The 16,327-nt window shown below is 50.7% G+C and overlaps 1 protein-coding gene across 5 annotated transcripts in view; it reads right to left on the bottom strand.

The window, feature by feature from the left end:
• The window catches only part of HIP1 (huntingtin interacting protein 1), a 156,746-nt gene that overhangs the window by 21,833 nt on the left and 118,586 nt on the right, over positions 1-16,327 (bottom strand). For all 5 annotated transcript variants that reach the window (XM_057748230.1, XM_057748233.1, XM_057748232.1 and 2 more), the window contains 15 exons: positions 14,394-14,534; positions 12,597-12,654; positions 9,801-9,876; positions 9,560-9,700; positions 9,197-9,294; positions 8,787-8,859; positions 7,998-8,181; positions 7,377-7,465; positions 6,896-7,012; positions 5,836-5,937; positions 5,458-5,601; positions 4,875-5,010; positions 3,122-3,208; positions 2,815-2,922; positions 2,597-2,733 (listed from right to left, as the gene is read on the bottom strand). In XM_057748230.1, the coding sequence (XP_057604213.1) occupies positions 2,597-2,733; positions 2,815-2,922; positions 3,122-3,208; positions 4,875-5,010; positions 5,458-5,601; positions 5,836-5,937; positions 6,896-7,012; positions 7,377-7,465; positions 7,998-8,181; positions 8,787-8,859; positions 9,197-9,294; positions 9,560-9,700; positions 9,801-9,876; positions 12,597-12,654; positions 14,394-14,534 (1,691 nt within the window). The remainder of the gene's footprint in view (positions 1-2,596; positions 2,734-2,814; positions 2,923-3,121; positions 3,209-4,874; positions 5,011-5,457; positions 5,602-5,835; positions 5,938-6,895; positions 7,013-7,376; positions 7,466-7,997; positions 8,182-8,786; positions 8,860-9,196; positions 9,295-9,559; positions 9,701-9,800; positions 9,877-12,596; positions 12,655-14,393; positions 14,535-16,327) is intronic.

Raw genomic sequence — 16,327 nt, 5'->3', positions numbered from 1 at the left:
TGATAGTGATACATTCATAACAGCCCCAAAATGGAAATAACCCAAAATGTCCATCAACAAGAGAAGAGATATATAAATTGAACTATGTTCACACAACGGAATACTACAGAGCAGCCAAAAATGAACATATCTGCATGGATGAATCTCATACAGAATGCTGGAAAAAGCAAGTTGTAGAAGACAAATATGATACATAGAACTAACAATATGTTACTTAAGGAGGAGGAATGGGCATAGTTTTTCTATTATCTTCTTTGGAAACTCTGAGTATTATATATATAACCTCTATATTCCAACTTATACAATTGGTACCACATTCTGTATAATTCCTTCTGCTCTGTCATCCAGTTCACTAATTCTTTCTTCAGCTTTGTTTTAATCTACTATTAAATCTGTACACTAAGTTATTACTTTCAAGGATTATGTTTTTCATTTCTAGAAGTTCTATGGTTCTTTTTCAAATATATCAGGTTACTTCTGAAAAGATCTAATTCCTCTGTCACACTTTTACCACCTTTGAAAAAGTTCTTTAACATGTAAAACACATCTGTGAACTTACATTTCTTGGGTTTAGATTCAAAATATATTCCTTCAGAGATAATTTGGATCAGCTTCTGCTAGGTACCTGGGCCCCTAACAACCTAACTACTTTAAACTTAATCTTCCACTTGGGGTTTTTAGGCCACACAGGTAGTATGAGATTTGGATCCTGAACCCATGGAAAGGTGTCTTAGGGTTACGAATTCTCTAAGCAGCTGTGTTTCCTTCTCCTAGAAGCAAGGTTGAAACAAGATCTTCCTTGTAGGGTAGGCTTTTTCCCCCATTCACCCAAGGTATGACCCTTCAGAGTTCCTTTTTGGGGACAAAGGCTCTCTATTCCACTCTTCTATCCTACTTGGGCCTAGGTTTTGTTTCTTGTTCTTCTCTACATGTGTGGTCCATTAAAATCTAGGCTGTAGGTCACCAGAGATGGACAAACACTGGCTCCAGCACCCTTTGGTTTCTGATTCTGAGAATTTCCTTAGTTTTTAGCCAGTTCAGATTCAATTTAAAGTTACTTTTTCAAATTGTACTTAGCATCTTCCATGTCCTGTGCTGGGAAGAGTCTCTAAACAGCTTGTCAGCCCTGCTGCTGGCCCCACTGCCACACGACACTGGGGGAGATGCTCTATCTCCAACACAAGGCAGGCCACGGTAAGGCTGCCAAGGCCACCATCACTGATTTAATAACATCAAAATATCACCATGACCACGTCATCCTCTAGAAAGAAACGTTAGCAATTCCCTGTTCTCCATAGTTTTCCTTCATCCACATAGTCCAGGTTCTCTATCTCACTGTCCACTGCTCCCCACTGTGAGCCTTCCTTCTCCATCTGATCACTCTTTTTGTCTGTTTTGCTCTCTCTCATCTGCATACTCAATTAATTAAACATTTGCTGGGTATTAACCACCTGCCAGTATTATGCCAGGGACCAGAGACACAATATGAAGAAGGTATGGGCTCTACCTCTGAGGACTCACTGGGGGGAAATAGACAGGCAAGCAGGTATATCACAGAGCTAGCCACCAACACTGTAAGGGGAGTGGTGAGAGGGGCCCAGAAAGGTGAATAAGGGCCAGATCATGAAGGCCCTTGTATGTCACATCACATAATTTGCTTTTTGTTTTTTTTTTTTTTGTTTTTTTTTTTTTGGCACACGGGCTTAGTTGCTCCGTGGCATGTGGGATCTTCCTGGAGCTGGGATCGAACCCGTGACCTCTGCATTGTCAGGCGGATTCTTAACCACTGCGCCACCTAGGAAGTCCTGCTTTTTGTTTTTGAACCAGAAGAATCATAATCAAATCTCTGCTTTTGGAAGAGAGCAGAGGACAAAGAAGTCAGAGGACAAAGAAGTCAGAAGGCTGTTCTGAGTTCAAATGAGGGAATTCCCTGGCTGTCCAGTGGTTAGGATTCTGCGCTTTCACTGCCGAGGGCACGGGTTTGATTCCTGGTGGTGGAACTAAGATCCCACACACCATGCGGCACGTTCAAATGAGAGATGATGAGGATATGAACACTGGTCCTGGTCTCTTCCTTCTCTGAATTTATCAGTGCCCCTATTTTAGGAGTTAGAAGCTGCCTTACACTGTACTCCTTAAATAGATCTCTATCACACTGTACAGAAATGTCGATTCCCTTATTTTCCTTCCCCAGGGAGACCATGCCTTATTCATCCTTCCAGAACTACCCCTAGCCCAAATTCCCTGTACATAGCACATAGTCACTACACCTTTACTGAGTGAATAAACATATTCTCTGCGTTTCAGGTGTTACCTGCTCAACCAGATAAAAACCCTTGGAAACAGGAAAACTGTGCTCATCCTCCTCTGACACCGCTTAGCACAGTGACGATCACAGAAGGCTCTCAATTCACAGCCGGTGAATTAAATAAAACTCGAAAGTCATTCAGGGGGTCAGGTTTTACGGTTCTAACTCCCACTTTCTAGAATCAAGTTTAAAGTGCAGAAAGAACGGGCTTAGAGCATCACTGATCCCCAAAGAAATCCCCAGCAGGCACACCAAAAACAACCTTCCCACGGATAATACTGATGTTACCTCGCCAATGGCTGTGATCCTGGTGAGGCAGCTCCTCATGGCTGTGCTGTCGGCATTCTCAACAATTCCTTCTTCTTCCAGGAAAGACAGATAGGTGAGGGTCTCCCTGCCATACTGCTTACAGGCCTCAGTCAGAGCTGCAGAGGCAAGGTGACAGAGACTTTTAAAGGTCCCCTACTCCTCGTGCTTAGGTGGCGGCCCCTCCCCCTGGTACTCACAGTCGGCAGGCTCCGGTGGGGCTCTAAGGCAGGTGGTGCTGCCGTGAACGATGGTGTCACTGGTCAAGTGGGCCAGGAGTGTTACTGAGTGGAGAAGGCCACTGATATCTGCCGGGAGTTTAAAGGAAACTTTCTCAGTCTGGCTGGAGGGGAGCCACTTTCATACCTCCTTCCTCCCCGCTTTGCTAGTCAGACACACACACTCCTTTCTGGGTACATAGGAACCGGTTGCCATCACCATGTTCCAGCATTTCTGAACACGGCCCAGCTGGCGCTAGCGACAGACCCTATCCTTCAACTCTCTTACCTTCTGGGCAGGCCAGATACTGGCTCCAGTAGTTTTCCAGTTGCTCGATGCAGCTGGAAACGGACCTGACCTTGCAGAGCAGGTGGTCTGTGAGAGGGAGGACAGAGCAAAGTCAAACCCAGAGTGGTCACAGTTCGCTTCATCCCCGTTAGTTAAGCTGCCCGATGGGTGGCCTTCCTAGTGGGGGGCCCCCGTCCTGCAGGAGCTGCCCTAAGAGGGAGGCAGGAGGAGAGATCATTGGCTATGCTGGTACGTGATTCTCTTACTGAAGCTTCAAAGGCTGTGCTTCTGAGCCTATCTGGTCCCTTAGCCAAGGACCATGGCAAACGTATCACGCCCTAGCTTTTGCCCCTCGTGTCCCATCACTGCCCGCTACATCAAATCCAGGCCTTCCTGTTAAGTCTTTCAAGGCCCTTGGACTCTCATTACTCTTGAGCTCAGACCTCTGGCTCCGTGAGGCTAATCTACACTCACGCTCTGCCCGCAATGTGGTCATTCCCACCGCTGTGCCTCTGTGCGCTCGTCCACGGAGACCAAATTGCATAGGGGTTAAAGTACGGGCTCTCACGTCTCGCTACGCAGGTGGTGTAGCTCCTGGCTCTACCACTACTGTCTGTGTTCTCAGGCCACGTGGTCCTGCTTCCTCATCTGACAAAGGGGGAATAACAGTACCACCTCCCGGCATCACCGTGAGGACCGCTGGGGCCAAGGCACGTAAAGCGCGTAGAATCGTGCCTGGCACATAGCAAGCACTTGGTAAATGTCGGCTGTTTTTATGATTAATTTTTCCCCACTCCTCTTCCTTTCCATGGCTTCATATCTCCTCTTCCTTCAAAACCCAGCTCATACCATCTCCTGCAGACTCCTCCCACAGCTGCCCCGTGTCCTGGCGTTTTTGAAGCAAACGAGGTACCCAGTGCACTCCTTCATTTGTAACTGTTGGGTTTCCTTACAAATGGGTTCCCCGCTGAACAAGATATCACAGTCCTTCCTGAAATACTTCACCAGATCGAGACCTTTCTAGTTCATAATAAAAATCACCCATCAGCTGTTTCCTCCCGTCTGCCTTGTCCTCAACAGGACCTCTCAGGACTTTGCCAACAAGTCCCCTCTGCTGAAAGATAAGCTGTAATGAGATCTGTTCATGGCTACATCCACGACTTCACAAATCCTCCGGGCCTGGGTGCTCTCCACCAAGGCCCTCCTCTCATCATGGGGGGCTCCTCTGACTCCACCGCACGCCCTTGGGACGCTGGGGCTGGGAGAGTTGGCCCTTGCTCACGCCTGTGACCCTGTGGAGGTTTTGTTTCTGCCCCTCCGTGCTTAAGGATGATGCCTCCCTGTCTAGATTTAAAGCTCACAGCAGCCATCTCTTGATTCAGACCAGACTGTTCTCCTTAGAGACACACAGGCCTGTCTGTTCCTCCCCCTCCCGGCATTTAAAATTGTTATCAGGCCTCAGCTCCCAGGAGGCATTTCATTAGCGTGATCCACGACTAACGCAGTAGTTATCACACCTGGGGGTGGGTGGGGGTTGGGGGCTTAGAAAATACTACTGTCCAGGCCCTATCCTGCAGAGCTGCAGACTGAACAGATCTTAGGGTCAGGGGGCCCTGGGCATCCCCAGGTGATCCTGACATGCAGCCGGGCTGGGAATCCCTAAGATCAGGGTCACAGGGGATTCGAGGCCAACACTGAAGAGCATCGGGCTGTAAGGATCCGGCACTTGCAAGCCAGGCAAGCGGAAGGGCACCTGCAGATCCGGAGCAGCTGAAGAGAGTGGGCTCCTCAAACTGCCTCAGGGCCTCCTGCACCACCTGCTCAGCAGCCCTCCTTGACTCCGCCAGGAGCATTTTTCGTTGGTCCTTCGCGAGCCGGCATATAGATTCCTAGAGATGGTCCAGGGAACTGAGAGTTGGCCACAGACCCTCCAATGAGCCTTCAAGCAGCATCTACCTGTGACAGAGCTGGGGTTCCTGGCACCTTAGCTCACGTTGTTGCTAATGAAGCCCAAGCCAGTTACCTTGACACAGAGAAAAAGCCTTTAAGTTTGTCCACAGGTGTGTGGCACCGAGCACAGGTGGCTACGGGGATGGACCACGGCAGCCCCTCCTCCACCCTTGGGGAGAGAGTGCCAGGAGCATCCCTTCTCGTCCGCTCTGTGTGCGGCACAGGGCACGCCGGCATTAGGAGCTACCCTTCAGAATATTCGCCTTCAAAATCCAGCCAAAGGCGCCAGAGCCCTTTCACAGCCCCCCTGCCTCCATGAATACACTGCTGAGGCCCACAGGTGTGAGCCTGGCGCCAGTCAGCCCCAGCGGGTGCCCGGTACTTGCCTGTGCGCTGGACAGTTTGAGCTGGGTGTATTCCAGCTGTTCCCGAAGAGCAGACAGTTCCTCCTCCCGACAAGCCACGGCATTCACCAGGCTGCCCCGTTCCTTCTCCAGCTCGGCGATCTGGGCGGTCCATTTTGCTTCTGACTGTGATGGTGGCCACGTGGGAAGAGGGAGTTGCTGCGAGAATTAAACTGTCCCCTTCCCAGAGGTCCAAACCCACCACTAGGCCACAAGGAACCTGCCACTATATTCCTGAGTACACACTGATCCCAGATGGGGTCAGGTGGGCCATGTGCTGCTGGTGACGGATGCCGGGTGACAGCAGTACCAAAGCCAGAGGGGGAAAGAGTGAGGAAGGGAAAGACAGGTGATGCTCACCTGGGCAGAACTTTCCAGGCTGCCTTGGACAATCTGGAGTTCCTGTTTGCTGGTGGCAAGTTCTTGCTTCAAACTCTCCAGAACTTCTGTCTGTTCTTGAGTCTGGAAGAGAAGAAAAACAGGAGCACTCTGATCTGAGTGGTAGTTTCAAGTGTAAAAATTCCCAAGATATAAATGTGAGATTTGTACACTCTTTTATATAGAAGCAAGTTTTACCCTGATAAAAAGCAGGGGGAAGGTGAGTGCTCAGAAAATACCCCCAGTTTTTCTTCCAGCTTCAGGAAATGTCAAGGGGGATAGTTTTAGGGGGCATTTCCCAAATGTCATGCTTGAGCCCCTGACAGTACTGAACGCAGAGCCGGCTCTTCGGTTCAGGCATCCCAGCACCTGGTAGGTATATTGCTGACTCACCCCATCTCACCATCTTGAAACAGCTCCCCTTCTTTGATTTCTAAGTGGTGTTTTTCAAAAGGTGGGTTGTGACCCTTAAGTGAGACTTCACCGCTAACGTTTTTTTTTAAATGCAATAAACAGAGCCAAAAACAAAACAAAAAACTCGCACGTATTCGCATAATGAGGATGACTATTGCTCTGTGAAACTCTGATTTCCATGAGATGTATTTTTTACTTTGGGTCACAGGAAAGCAGGAAAGCCACCACTCTAAGCGTAAGGCATTCTGTTTTATCCGCCCAACGTCTCTCACTCCAACCGGACCTGCTGCCAACCTCACCCCAACTCATGCGGGTTCTCCTGGCTGTGAGCTTTGTAAATGCTGCTCCTCTCTGACATCTACCTGCCTTCATTTCAAAACCTCAAGACTCGCCCTTGCTGATGAGCCCCACTCAACTTCAGACCCTTCATCACGTCATGCCTCTGACCCCTTACATGTGGCTAACCATGTCCTGTCCCGTATGGTCCCTTGTCCCCATCCTACAGGGCTCTACCCCACAGGCCTGCTCGTGGAGCAGAAGACAAGGTCTTTCAGTCTGTGCAGTGTTCAAGGCCCACCTCCATCCCAGACGGACCCCTCCTCATTTTCCCCCTTTTCCTTCTACTCACCTTCCGCTGGGTCTGGTCACTTATGCGTTGGAAAGAATCCTCTAGCTCTTTTTTCTCTCGTTCCAAATCCACCTGGGCTTGTCTGGCCACCGACACCTGTTTGGTCACCTCTGCATTCTGTAAGAGAAGAACAGTGTCTCGAACTGGCTTATCTCCGGCTGAAAGGCCACCTTCCTTCTAGAACAAATGACGGCATTCAGACTGTGAATGCCCTAGAGTCGGACACAGACATCACTTTCCCACCCAGAGGGAAGCTGTCACCTTCAGATGCTTGACGTTCAATTATTTGTAAAAATGATAAAGACGGGAGATAATGCAAGTGGAGCTGGCATGTAAGGTGGAGCTCAAGATACCAGAGGCCAGGGAGCTGTGGTTTTCAAGAAATGGTGGGGGTGCCGGCTCTGGAGAAGCCAAGCGGCCCGAGTCGCCGTCTCCCCGGTGCAGTAGGGCCTGCGCACGCCGAGGGGGTGGAGGGCCCTACCTTCCGTAGCAGGTCGGCGTGGTTCTGCACCAGCTCACTGTACTTCTCCTTTAGCTTGCTGTAGCGCTGCTCATTGGCTTGGGCTTTCCCTGTATTGTCAAGGACCAAGGTGAGGGGTTTACACCAGCGGGGACCCTCGGCCCTCCTTCCAATGAGCCAGAGCCCCTAGAAGATCGTCCCTCCTTTTCATGAGCACATACACCTCCTTCTCCCTCAAAACCCCTACTTCAGTAAAGTCCTCTGGGAAGTCTGCTGTAATGAAGAATTCACCTGATTCAAATCCCTTCACTGATTCATGCCACGTGAGCATTTCAGCTCGGCATTGACTTTATCAGTGTTTTGGGCTTTTATGCCGCGAATTTTCTTAGGCTCTCTCTCTCTGTCATTCTCTGTATCCCCATCTCCGTGTTCCCAGCTGGGCCTCACGTGGGGCTCGCTACCTGCCAGATGCCACCCACCCTTCTGACTGGTGACACTGGCATTCACAACAGCCCCCTGGGCAGAGGCGAGGCCGGAGGGGCCCCCCCGGCGCCCGGCCTCGGCCTTCACCCGGGGTCTCGCTGGGCCCCGCCCCCGGCCCCCAGCCCCACCCTCACGTCCACTCCAGGGACAGCCCCTCACTCTCGATCTCCGTCAGGCTCCGCTGAGCCTTCTCCGTGTCCTCTCGCTTCTTCTTGAGCTCGTCCAGCTCGGCCCGGAGGAACTCGCTCTCGTCGGCCGCCTGCTGCCGCAGGTGCTGCTGCTCGGCCAGCTCGGCCTCCAGCTCGCTGACGCGGCCCTTCAGCTGCAGCACCGCCCGCTGGCTCTGCGGGAGGGCGCGGGGATGAGTGCAGCGCGGCCGAGCGGGGCCCACCTGCGCCGTCTCCGGCGCCAGTGGTGTCAACACCTCGGTTTTCCTAACAAGCCCATTCCCGAGGCCTCGCAAGAGTGGGGCCTTCTGGTCACTACGAGCCACCCACCCAACAACAACGGGATGGCGGCAGGGGAGCTCTGGTCCTGTTAGGGGGGCCTGGGAGCAGTGATGGACCAGCTGGAATGAGGAAGGAGAGGATGTCTGCCTTTCCCAGGGTAAAGCCTCAGCACCAGACACTGCAAACAGCCAGCAGAGCTACACGTTAAACCTTCTCATCACCAAGTGAGAAGAATCGGTCTCTGCACAGCTTCACAGCGAGCTGGTGGTCACAACTATCTCCAAGTATCACAGGGCCCCTGGAGCGTGGCTTAAATGCCGCTCTCAAGGGTAAGTGCACTGGAAACACAGAACTACCTGGTCCTCTCTGGCTTCGGCATTTCTGCTAATTAACTCCCCCTTAAGATGTGGCCCAGCAAGGGTCGATGCGAAGCAAATTTAGTATTAAAAGCTGTTATGTTCCCGCGAAGCCCAGAGGCAGATCAGAGCCCAATTCGTACCTCAGTCTTCATGTTTTCCAGCTGTGCTTTCAGCCCACTGATCTCTCCATACAGCTGATCAATTAAGTGATCCCTGGAAACAGAAAGAGAGCAAGTTTGCTCCCACTGTGCTTCTATCCCTTTCCTTTCCAACGCAAGCTGGGAGGCCAGGGAGGAGGTTAAAAGCCGATGTTAATTTGGGAACAATTTTTGAAATCCTGTAAGTTATACTCTAAGACTGTCAGTGTTTCCAGATACTAATCTGTCACCCACAGGTGCATGGGTATTTCAGCCTCATTGGATTTTCCTCTGGGATTTTAAAGGGGCCGGTATTCGAAAGTCAAGACGTATCTAAGAAGCCCAAGAATTCCTCTTTGGTTGGGTGTGGCGAGTGAGATCATGGCTTAACTTAGCTTCTGCACCGGACTCACTTCTCGTCCTTGTTCACGCCGTTCTGACTGTTGAAATTGAAGGGATCGCTGCTGGAGGAGCTGCCGAAGATGTCATCAAACTTGCTGTCAAATGAATTCTGTGGAGACCAGAAAGGAGTAAGGACAAGGTTAGAGCCCCAGAGAGGTCTGCGTGGGTCTCACAAGCGACACACAGGAACGGATGCTTTCTTAATCTGGTTCAAATCCACTTAAGGCTCCTCCTAGGGACCGCAGGGCAGTGTGATCAGTCTAGATCAGTGCTTGGGTCAGAAGGCCGCTGAACTTGGCCAGCGTCCTCCCACCCACCCCCCTTGACCCTGCAGCCAACGGGAAGGGCTGAGCTTCCTCCTAAGTGGTCCTCACCTGCTGGGAGGCATCCATGTCCATGAGGTCATCCTTCTCTAAGACTGGCTCGCTGTCGGGGGACGAGGCCTCAGCTGGGATCACCACCACGGGGCTGATGTGCTCTGACAGGGCGGAGGCTCGTAGGAAGTTGGGTGGGTTCTGAGGAGGGAAGACGCATCCTCAGACCCTGCCCACCTACCAGTCTCTAAGACAGCCTCCTGGACTCAGCAGCAACCTGAGTGTGGCCGGGCACACTTACCTCTGGTAGCTGGGGGATCTGAATGAGTCGCTTGAAGTACTGAAGGTTGCTGGAGCGGTAGAACAGATCTTTCAACCTAGGGGTGGAGAGAGGCCGAGGGCTGCTGGGGGCCTTCAGCAGCCCTGGGGAGGGGACACCCCGCTTTCCTACTGCCTGCCCAGCCCCTGGGCACAGGCTGCCAAGGAGATGGCCTTCATGGTGCTAGGATGCAATTATGATGCTGCAGGGAGAGACTACAGCCAGTCCTCACTGATGGGGGGTGAGGAAAGAGTAATTCAAACTGCAAAATCCTTTGGAAGAGCAGAGAGTCCAAAAAATTAATTTCTGCATCACTGTAGAATATATGCTATTGTTTGGCAGATGTATCTTCCCAGGACTGTTTGGCTTAGAGTAATATTAAAATAAATGTCTCTGAGGATAAACCAACTAACCATACAAAGAGGCTTCGAAGGGAACTTAATTACTAAGGTAGATCTCTCTTGAGTGAATTCCCCTTATATGAGACTAGACTATAAGCTTCTAGAAGGCAGAGACTGGGCCCTGCTGAGCTAGGTTTAAAACAGCACCAGGAAAGCAAAAATAAATACATAAATAAATTAAAAAAAAAAAAATAGTACCAGGCACGAAGGAGTTACTCAGCAATATTGGTTGGAGAAAAACCATTCATACTGTGTCCTAATCTTGCATGAATATGGGAATAAAGAAACCCCAATTTTTTCTCATCTTCAAGTCACCATTTTGAATCTAAACATTGAAGGTCAACAGAACTGAGAGCAGCAGACCTATTTTCTGAGACGAAAGAGGGTCTGGGATCTCAGCACCCTCTCTCTCTGCAGCACAGAATTTTCTCCAGCTCAGCCCAATGAACGAAAGCCCCGGGATCTCATGATAGCCCTTCAGACCCCAAGGTTAGGACTGTCCCTGTGACATCACTGCTGCTTTCCCCGAATTCAAGGACACTGGGGCCTCAGCTGCCGTGTCTGTGGAAGAGAAGGTGAGGTGGCCACTCAACGGGAGATGCTTCCATAAGCTTAAAAAAATGAAGGGAAGTAGAATTACCTGACCACACGTCCCCTGCTTTCTGGGCTGCAGCCAACAGTAACAGGCTCTGCTGCTTTCCTAAGCTACTGGAATTTAACATTCCAGGAAATCAGCCCCAGGGCCTGTCTCCTAGGATTTAATAAGTCATTTATTATAGAATAAACATATGAGGCTTTTCAAACGGAACAAGGAAACCGGGAGGTTAGCACAACCCTGAACTTGCCCTCTGACTGCTGTTCAGGAACTGGCAAGAGAAGCCTAGCTTGGGATCTGGGGGCGGCGATGCTTTTCCTGCAGTCAAGGATGAAGAAATGAACAGGGAAAACATCATGCTAATGCCTTTCCCGGCTCCGCTGGTCCTCATGTCTCTTCCTCCATTCTGCCTCTTCTTGGGCACGCTTAATTGAAAGATGAGCTGGACTTTTCATCTCGTCACCAGTTTTCTTTCCCAAATGAACCAGAATAATTTGCCTTTCTGTCAGACAAGCTCTTCCTCTTCTAGACTAGATAGCTGGCTGATTAGCTTATTAATTCAGTCTAACAGTGACTGAATACTATAGGCTTAATTGCCTGCTATGAATCAGGTGCTCGAGATATAATAACGGGCACGACAGAAAAAAAAGACAGTCACAAATCAAGTCGTGCTAAGGACTAGGAAGGAAATAAACAGGGTGCTGTGATGGAGAATACGAGGCTGGGTGGGGCGGGGCTGGAGGAACAGGAGATGGGGAAAAAGACCCGCCTTGAATAAGGTGGCCAGACTGCCTTTGTGTGGAGGTGACTGAACATGACCTGCATGGAGCTGGCCAGGCTGGGAGAAGAGCATCCTGAGGAGAGAGAACAGCAATTGCTAAGCCTCTGAGCGCTGGAGATGTTCCAGGAATGGGAAGAGGACCCCGTGTGGCTGAAACATTTTGAGAACTGGAGACGAGGTCAGAGATGGCAGGCAGGGGCCAGATCATGCAGGGGCCTTGCAGGCTATGGAGAGGAGCTTCGAATTGATTCTCAGTGTAATTAGAAGCCATTGAAAGGTTGTGAGCAAGGGATTTATGTTTTTACAAGATCGTTCTAACTGCTGGGTGGGGATGGGATTGCAGGGGGCAGGAGTGGAAATCTGGAGCATCCTGTTCATATTGGAGGGTACTGGTAGACAGCAGTGGAAGCTGAAGAGATGGGACCGGAGCCAAGATCTATGTGTCAAGTATCATCTGAACTTGCTAGTGGAATGGACATGGGGAATGAGGAAAAGAGTGAGTTCCAGATCTCTGTCCTACGTGGATGGTGGGCAGCATTTATTGAGATAGAAGGGAAAGAAAAAGGTTTCTGAAGAAAATCTAGAGTTCTGTTTGAGATGTAAGTTTGGTGTAGAGATGTCAAATAGACAACTGGCGATGTGGGCCTGGAATTCAGAGGTAAAGTCTGGCTGGAGTTACATCTTTGGGAGCTGTCAGCCTGTATACGGTATAAAACCACGGGAATTTAGGGAGAAGAAAAAGAGAAGAGGATGGAGCCCTGAGCATAAAGGAGGTGATGAGTGAATGAATGAAACTGCCTTTCTCTATGAGATTTATTAGAGAATCAACAGCTTCCCCAGCCATTGGTAGATTTGCTGCCATCTTCTTTTCCTTCTTTTCCTTTTAAAGCAATAAAGTAGATACCCTCATCCCTTGATGATTTTAAAGCAAGTACTCCTGCATAAATTAATTTTATAGCACTTTTAGATCTGCCTTCCTTTCTGTCACTTATGCTACTTACTTTGTGAACTGCTCCATGAAGCGGTCGCGGTGGCCTTGCAGGGTGTCAGCTGGAAGGCCTGGAAGAAATTCAAAAAGACTGAGAGGGAAGAGGAGGACCAGAGGGCAGGCAAGCCACAGCGGGAAGGGACCATCCATCCTGGGCCTGGGGGCCAGCCCTGCGGGAGGGCATTCCTGACCTAGAGCTGCCCTGGGACTGGTAACAAAGAGGGCCCAGCGGGGCCAGCAGGGACTCTGGGGCGCTTATCAGTCAACTCGTTCCTTCTGTTTGCTCCTGGGGTGCAAGCCACTCTGGGCACAGTGGGCTGCAAGTTGTGTCCCTGACCACAGCTGCAGAGACCTGACCAAGCAGCGGGGTGGACCACGGTAGGCCCTGCAGGGGGGGCTCTCGCCCAGGAGCTGTGTGTCCTGGGCACACGGGGTGAGGCCCAGCACAGATGTGAGTCTGGGAGAGATCCAGAGAGCCTGCCAGAGACGATGCCTGCCAGTCAGAGGCAAAGCCAGCAGGACTGAAGCCCCTGGGTTCAGGGGTTTATGGGAACTCTCTGAACTCTCTCTACAACTTTTCTGTAGATCTAAAACTATTCTAAAAGAAAACATTTATTTTCAGGAAAGCATATACTGTATGGAGTGTCCCTTTTTCCTTGGCCACACAGTTTCCCCACCCAGAGACAATCAGTGAGGGTCTTGTGTACTGCTCTGCCTTTAAAGAAGGCCTTTAAACCCAAATAATAACCTTTCTTATCAGAACACATCACTTTACAGAAGGAAGTGGGTATGTCCTAATGGGCAGCTGGTTCTGTAGCATTTCATAAACAAGTTCTTCTGTATTCAGAGCATCTAAGCAACTGCCTGCCTTCTTTTCTTGGGATTTAGTCCACTTCCTCTGTTTTTTTCAGGCACGCCCACCTGCTCCAAAGCCCTTCTAACCCTGAACATCGAATTCCAACCTCCCTCCCAAGAAACCCTCCTACATCAATGAGAGTAATGCTGCTTGCCTTGCTCTGGTCTACATAACCAGATCCACTCCTTGCCAGTGACCTGTTCCAGAGTACCTCTTGTCCTAGACTTCTACGATAAAACCTTGCTAATATCCACTCGAGTCTTGATTTTTCTCGGTTTTCCATCATCCACACATTCTGCGTGTGTATACCCTTCATGGTGGCCGCCTCACAGTGTGGCCCAGAGACCACCCACATCAGATTCATCTGGGATATGCTTTAACAGTGCAGACCCTGCAGGAGCAGGACCCACACACATCATTTTAAATAAGAAGCACATAAATGGATAAGAACTTCTGCAAGACCAGTCGTTTCTAAAATATATTCCGCAAAAGCATCCCAGGGATCTGTGGCTAGGGAAGAGATGGCCCTCCATTTACTTGAGCAGCCCTGTTTTATATTTTATATTTCTCCACAAAATCCCATTTGTACAAAGAGACTGCGTTGATGAACTCTTTGGAAACCACTGCCTTTGCTCCTGTGGATCCAGGTCAGGGCTGTTCTCATCTGCGTGGTCTATAAAGTACATGACACGTATGGATGGAGATGTGGTAACGCTGGAGGTGGAGGGTGAGGACCATTCTAGGTCACTGCCCTGGCAGGCCAGGTGCTTCCCTGAACACACCAAGGCTTAGCCCTGCTCTTCTATTCTCAAGACGGCCAGGAGCTCCAGGGCATTTTGGAACAGGAGCAGAAAGCCAAGGGCACTGAAGGGAGCTGCCGCTCCCCAGGGACAGCCTCAGGCTGTGAACCTCCTTCTGGCCAGAAGCTTCCTGAGATCAAGCCTGTATACTCACAGGAGTGGAGTTTGAAGAGAAGCTTGACAGTGTAATCATAGAGGTGGCTGCAGTCCAGGATGACCTGGATCAGCGGGGCGAGGCGGCACTGACCGGCTGTCGTCACTGACACGGAGCGGGACATGTCCAGGGAGTTGAACACTAGGGGACAAAAAAGGGGAGAGGCAGCAGGGCTAGGAAATTAGAGGCGACCGTCTCAGGGGGCAGAAGGCAGCAGTCTAACACACAAGGGCCTACTCTGTACAACCACGATCTCATGTAATGCATTTAACCCTTTGAACACTCCTAAGGGGTAGGAGTGTTAACACCCCATCATACAGGTGAGGAAACTGAAGGTAAGTAACTTGAAGATGGTCACAACGCCAAGAAATGGTTTCGCTGGGAGATGAGTTAAAAGCCAGAGCCCCCGTGGTCATCGATGGCTAGGCCTGTGCCCCTGGCAGCCAAGATGCTCCGTGTGTCACGCACGGGTGAAATGAACTGGCTCTACTCTGTGCACAGCCTGGTGGGAGCCCCAGAGAGAAGGGGTTTACTGGGGGGGCACTCCCAACGCCTCCTTCCGGGCTGAGGAGCTGCATGCTCCCCAATCCCTGTCTGAACAGAAAGAACATATCCCCTTTTAGGTTTCCGATTTAATGGGGAGGTGGGCTCTTGTTCTCCTGAGGGAAACTCTCAGTTTTATGGGGAATCAGAATTTCAGGATCGAAAGGGGCTGTCGACATAGTCAATCCAGCCCTCCGTCTCAGGCATGAACTCAGTCTCATCTTGACCCTGAGAAGCACCCAATCTGCTGGTGCAATAGAAAATGTGGGGGAAAATATCAAACATTGACCAGAACACGAAGAAGGGAATAATTCAGCCTCGGCTTCCTGGTGGCTTGTCACAGGGTTCTAGGAACACCAGAAGGGGGGACATGCAGGAACCCTGATGGACAACTGGAGAGGCTGCGAGGACCCAGAGCAAGGAGCCAGGAGGAGGATGAACCATCAGGATCAAGGCTGATGGAGGTCCTTGGGGGAGTCGGTCAACAGAAGTACTGCTCTCGGGGACTTCCCTGGTGGTCCAGTGGTAAAGAATACACCTTCCAGTGCAGGGGACTCGGGTTCGATCCCTAGTTGGGGATCTAAGATCTCACATGCCGAAGGGCAACTAAGCCCACGTGCCACGACTACAGAGCCCATGCACCCTGCAGCCCTCACACGCGCTACAACTAGAGAGAAGCCCGTGTGCTGCAACTAAGACCCGATGCAGCCTCCCCACCCCCCCAAAAAAGTACTGCTCTCCACTCTCCAAGGCTCCAGAAAGCACGCTGCTCCCGCACCCTTCCACATTAACTCCCCTGCCTCCTCGCTCCTAGACCAAGCAACTAGATGCCTGGCCATGGACCCTTAGCACACACCACTGGCCAGTGCTGATTTCCTCCCTGCAGAAGCTGCCCACTGCCTCTGGAGACCTCGCACGTGGCCAGCACCGAAAGACTTTCCCCAAGTCCCTCAGCGAGTGGGACTGCCCCGGAGGAAAGCCCAGAGCTGCTGTGTTTGGCCTTCCCTGGCTGTACTAATCCCTGCTAATGGGCTTAGTCTGGCAACTGAAAAAAAAAATTCCCAAACGGTTCTAATTAAAAGGCAGCTTTTTTTCCTGACACAAATTAAAAGCAGCTGTCACTGCAAGGCGGCCATCCCCAAGTCTCCTGGCTTCCTTAGGCTGCACTCCGGCAAGGAATCCCAGGCTGCTCCGTCTCCCGGCCTGCCTGCCGCTTTCCAGAAATGCCCCCTGGCATCCAGTAACATCTAGAGTGGTGTGACCATGGGCAAGTGACTCAACCTCTCTGTGCCTCCAGATGCTTTTCTGTAAGATGCAGATGGTTCTTTTTTTGGTTTGTTTTTTTAATTTGCATTTATTTTTTGCAGTGTTTATTCCCAGGCCATACATTT

The sequence above is a fragment of the Hippopotamus amphibius genome, chromosome 9 (genome assembly GCF_030028045.1).
Source record: "Hippopotamus amphibius kiboko isolate mHipAmp2 chromosome 9, mHipAmp2.hap2, whole genome shotgun sequence".
NCBI classification, from domain to species: domain Eukaryota; kingdom Metazoa; phylum Chordata; class Mammalia; order Artiodactyla; family Hippopotamidae; genus Hippopotamus; species Hippopotamus amphibius.
Note: the sequence above shows the minus strand (reverse complement) of the source record. Positions and strands in the feature narration are given on the sequence as shown.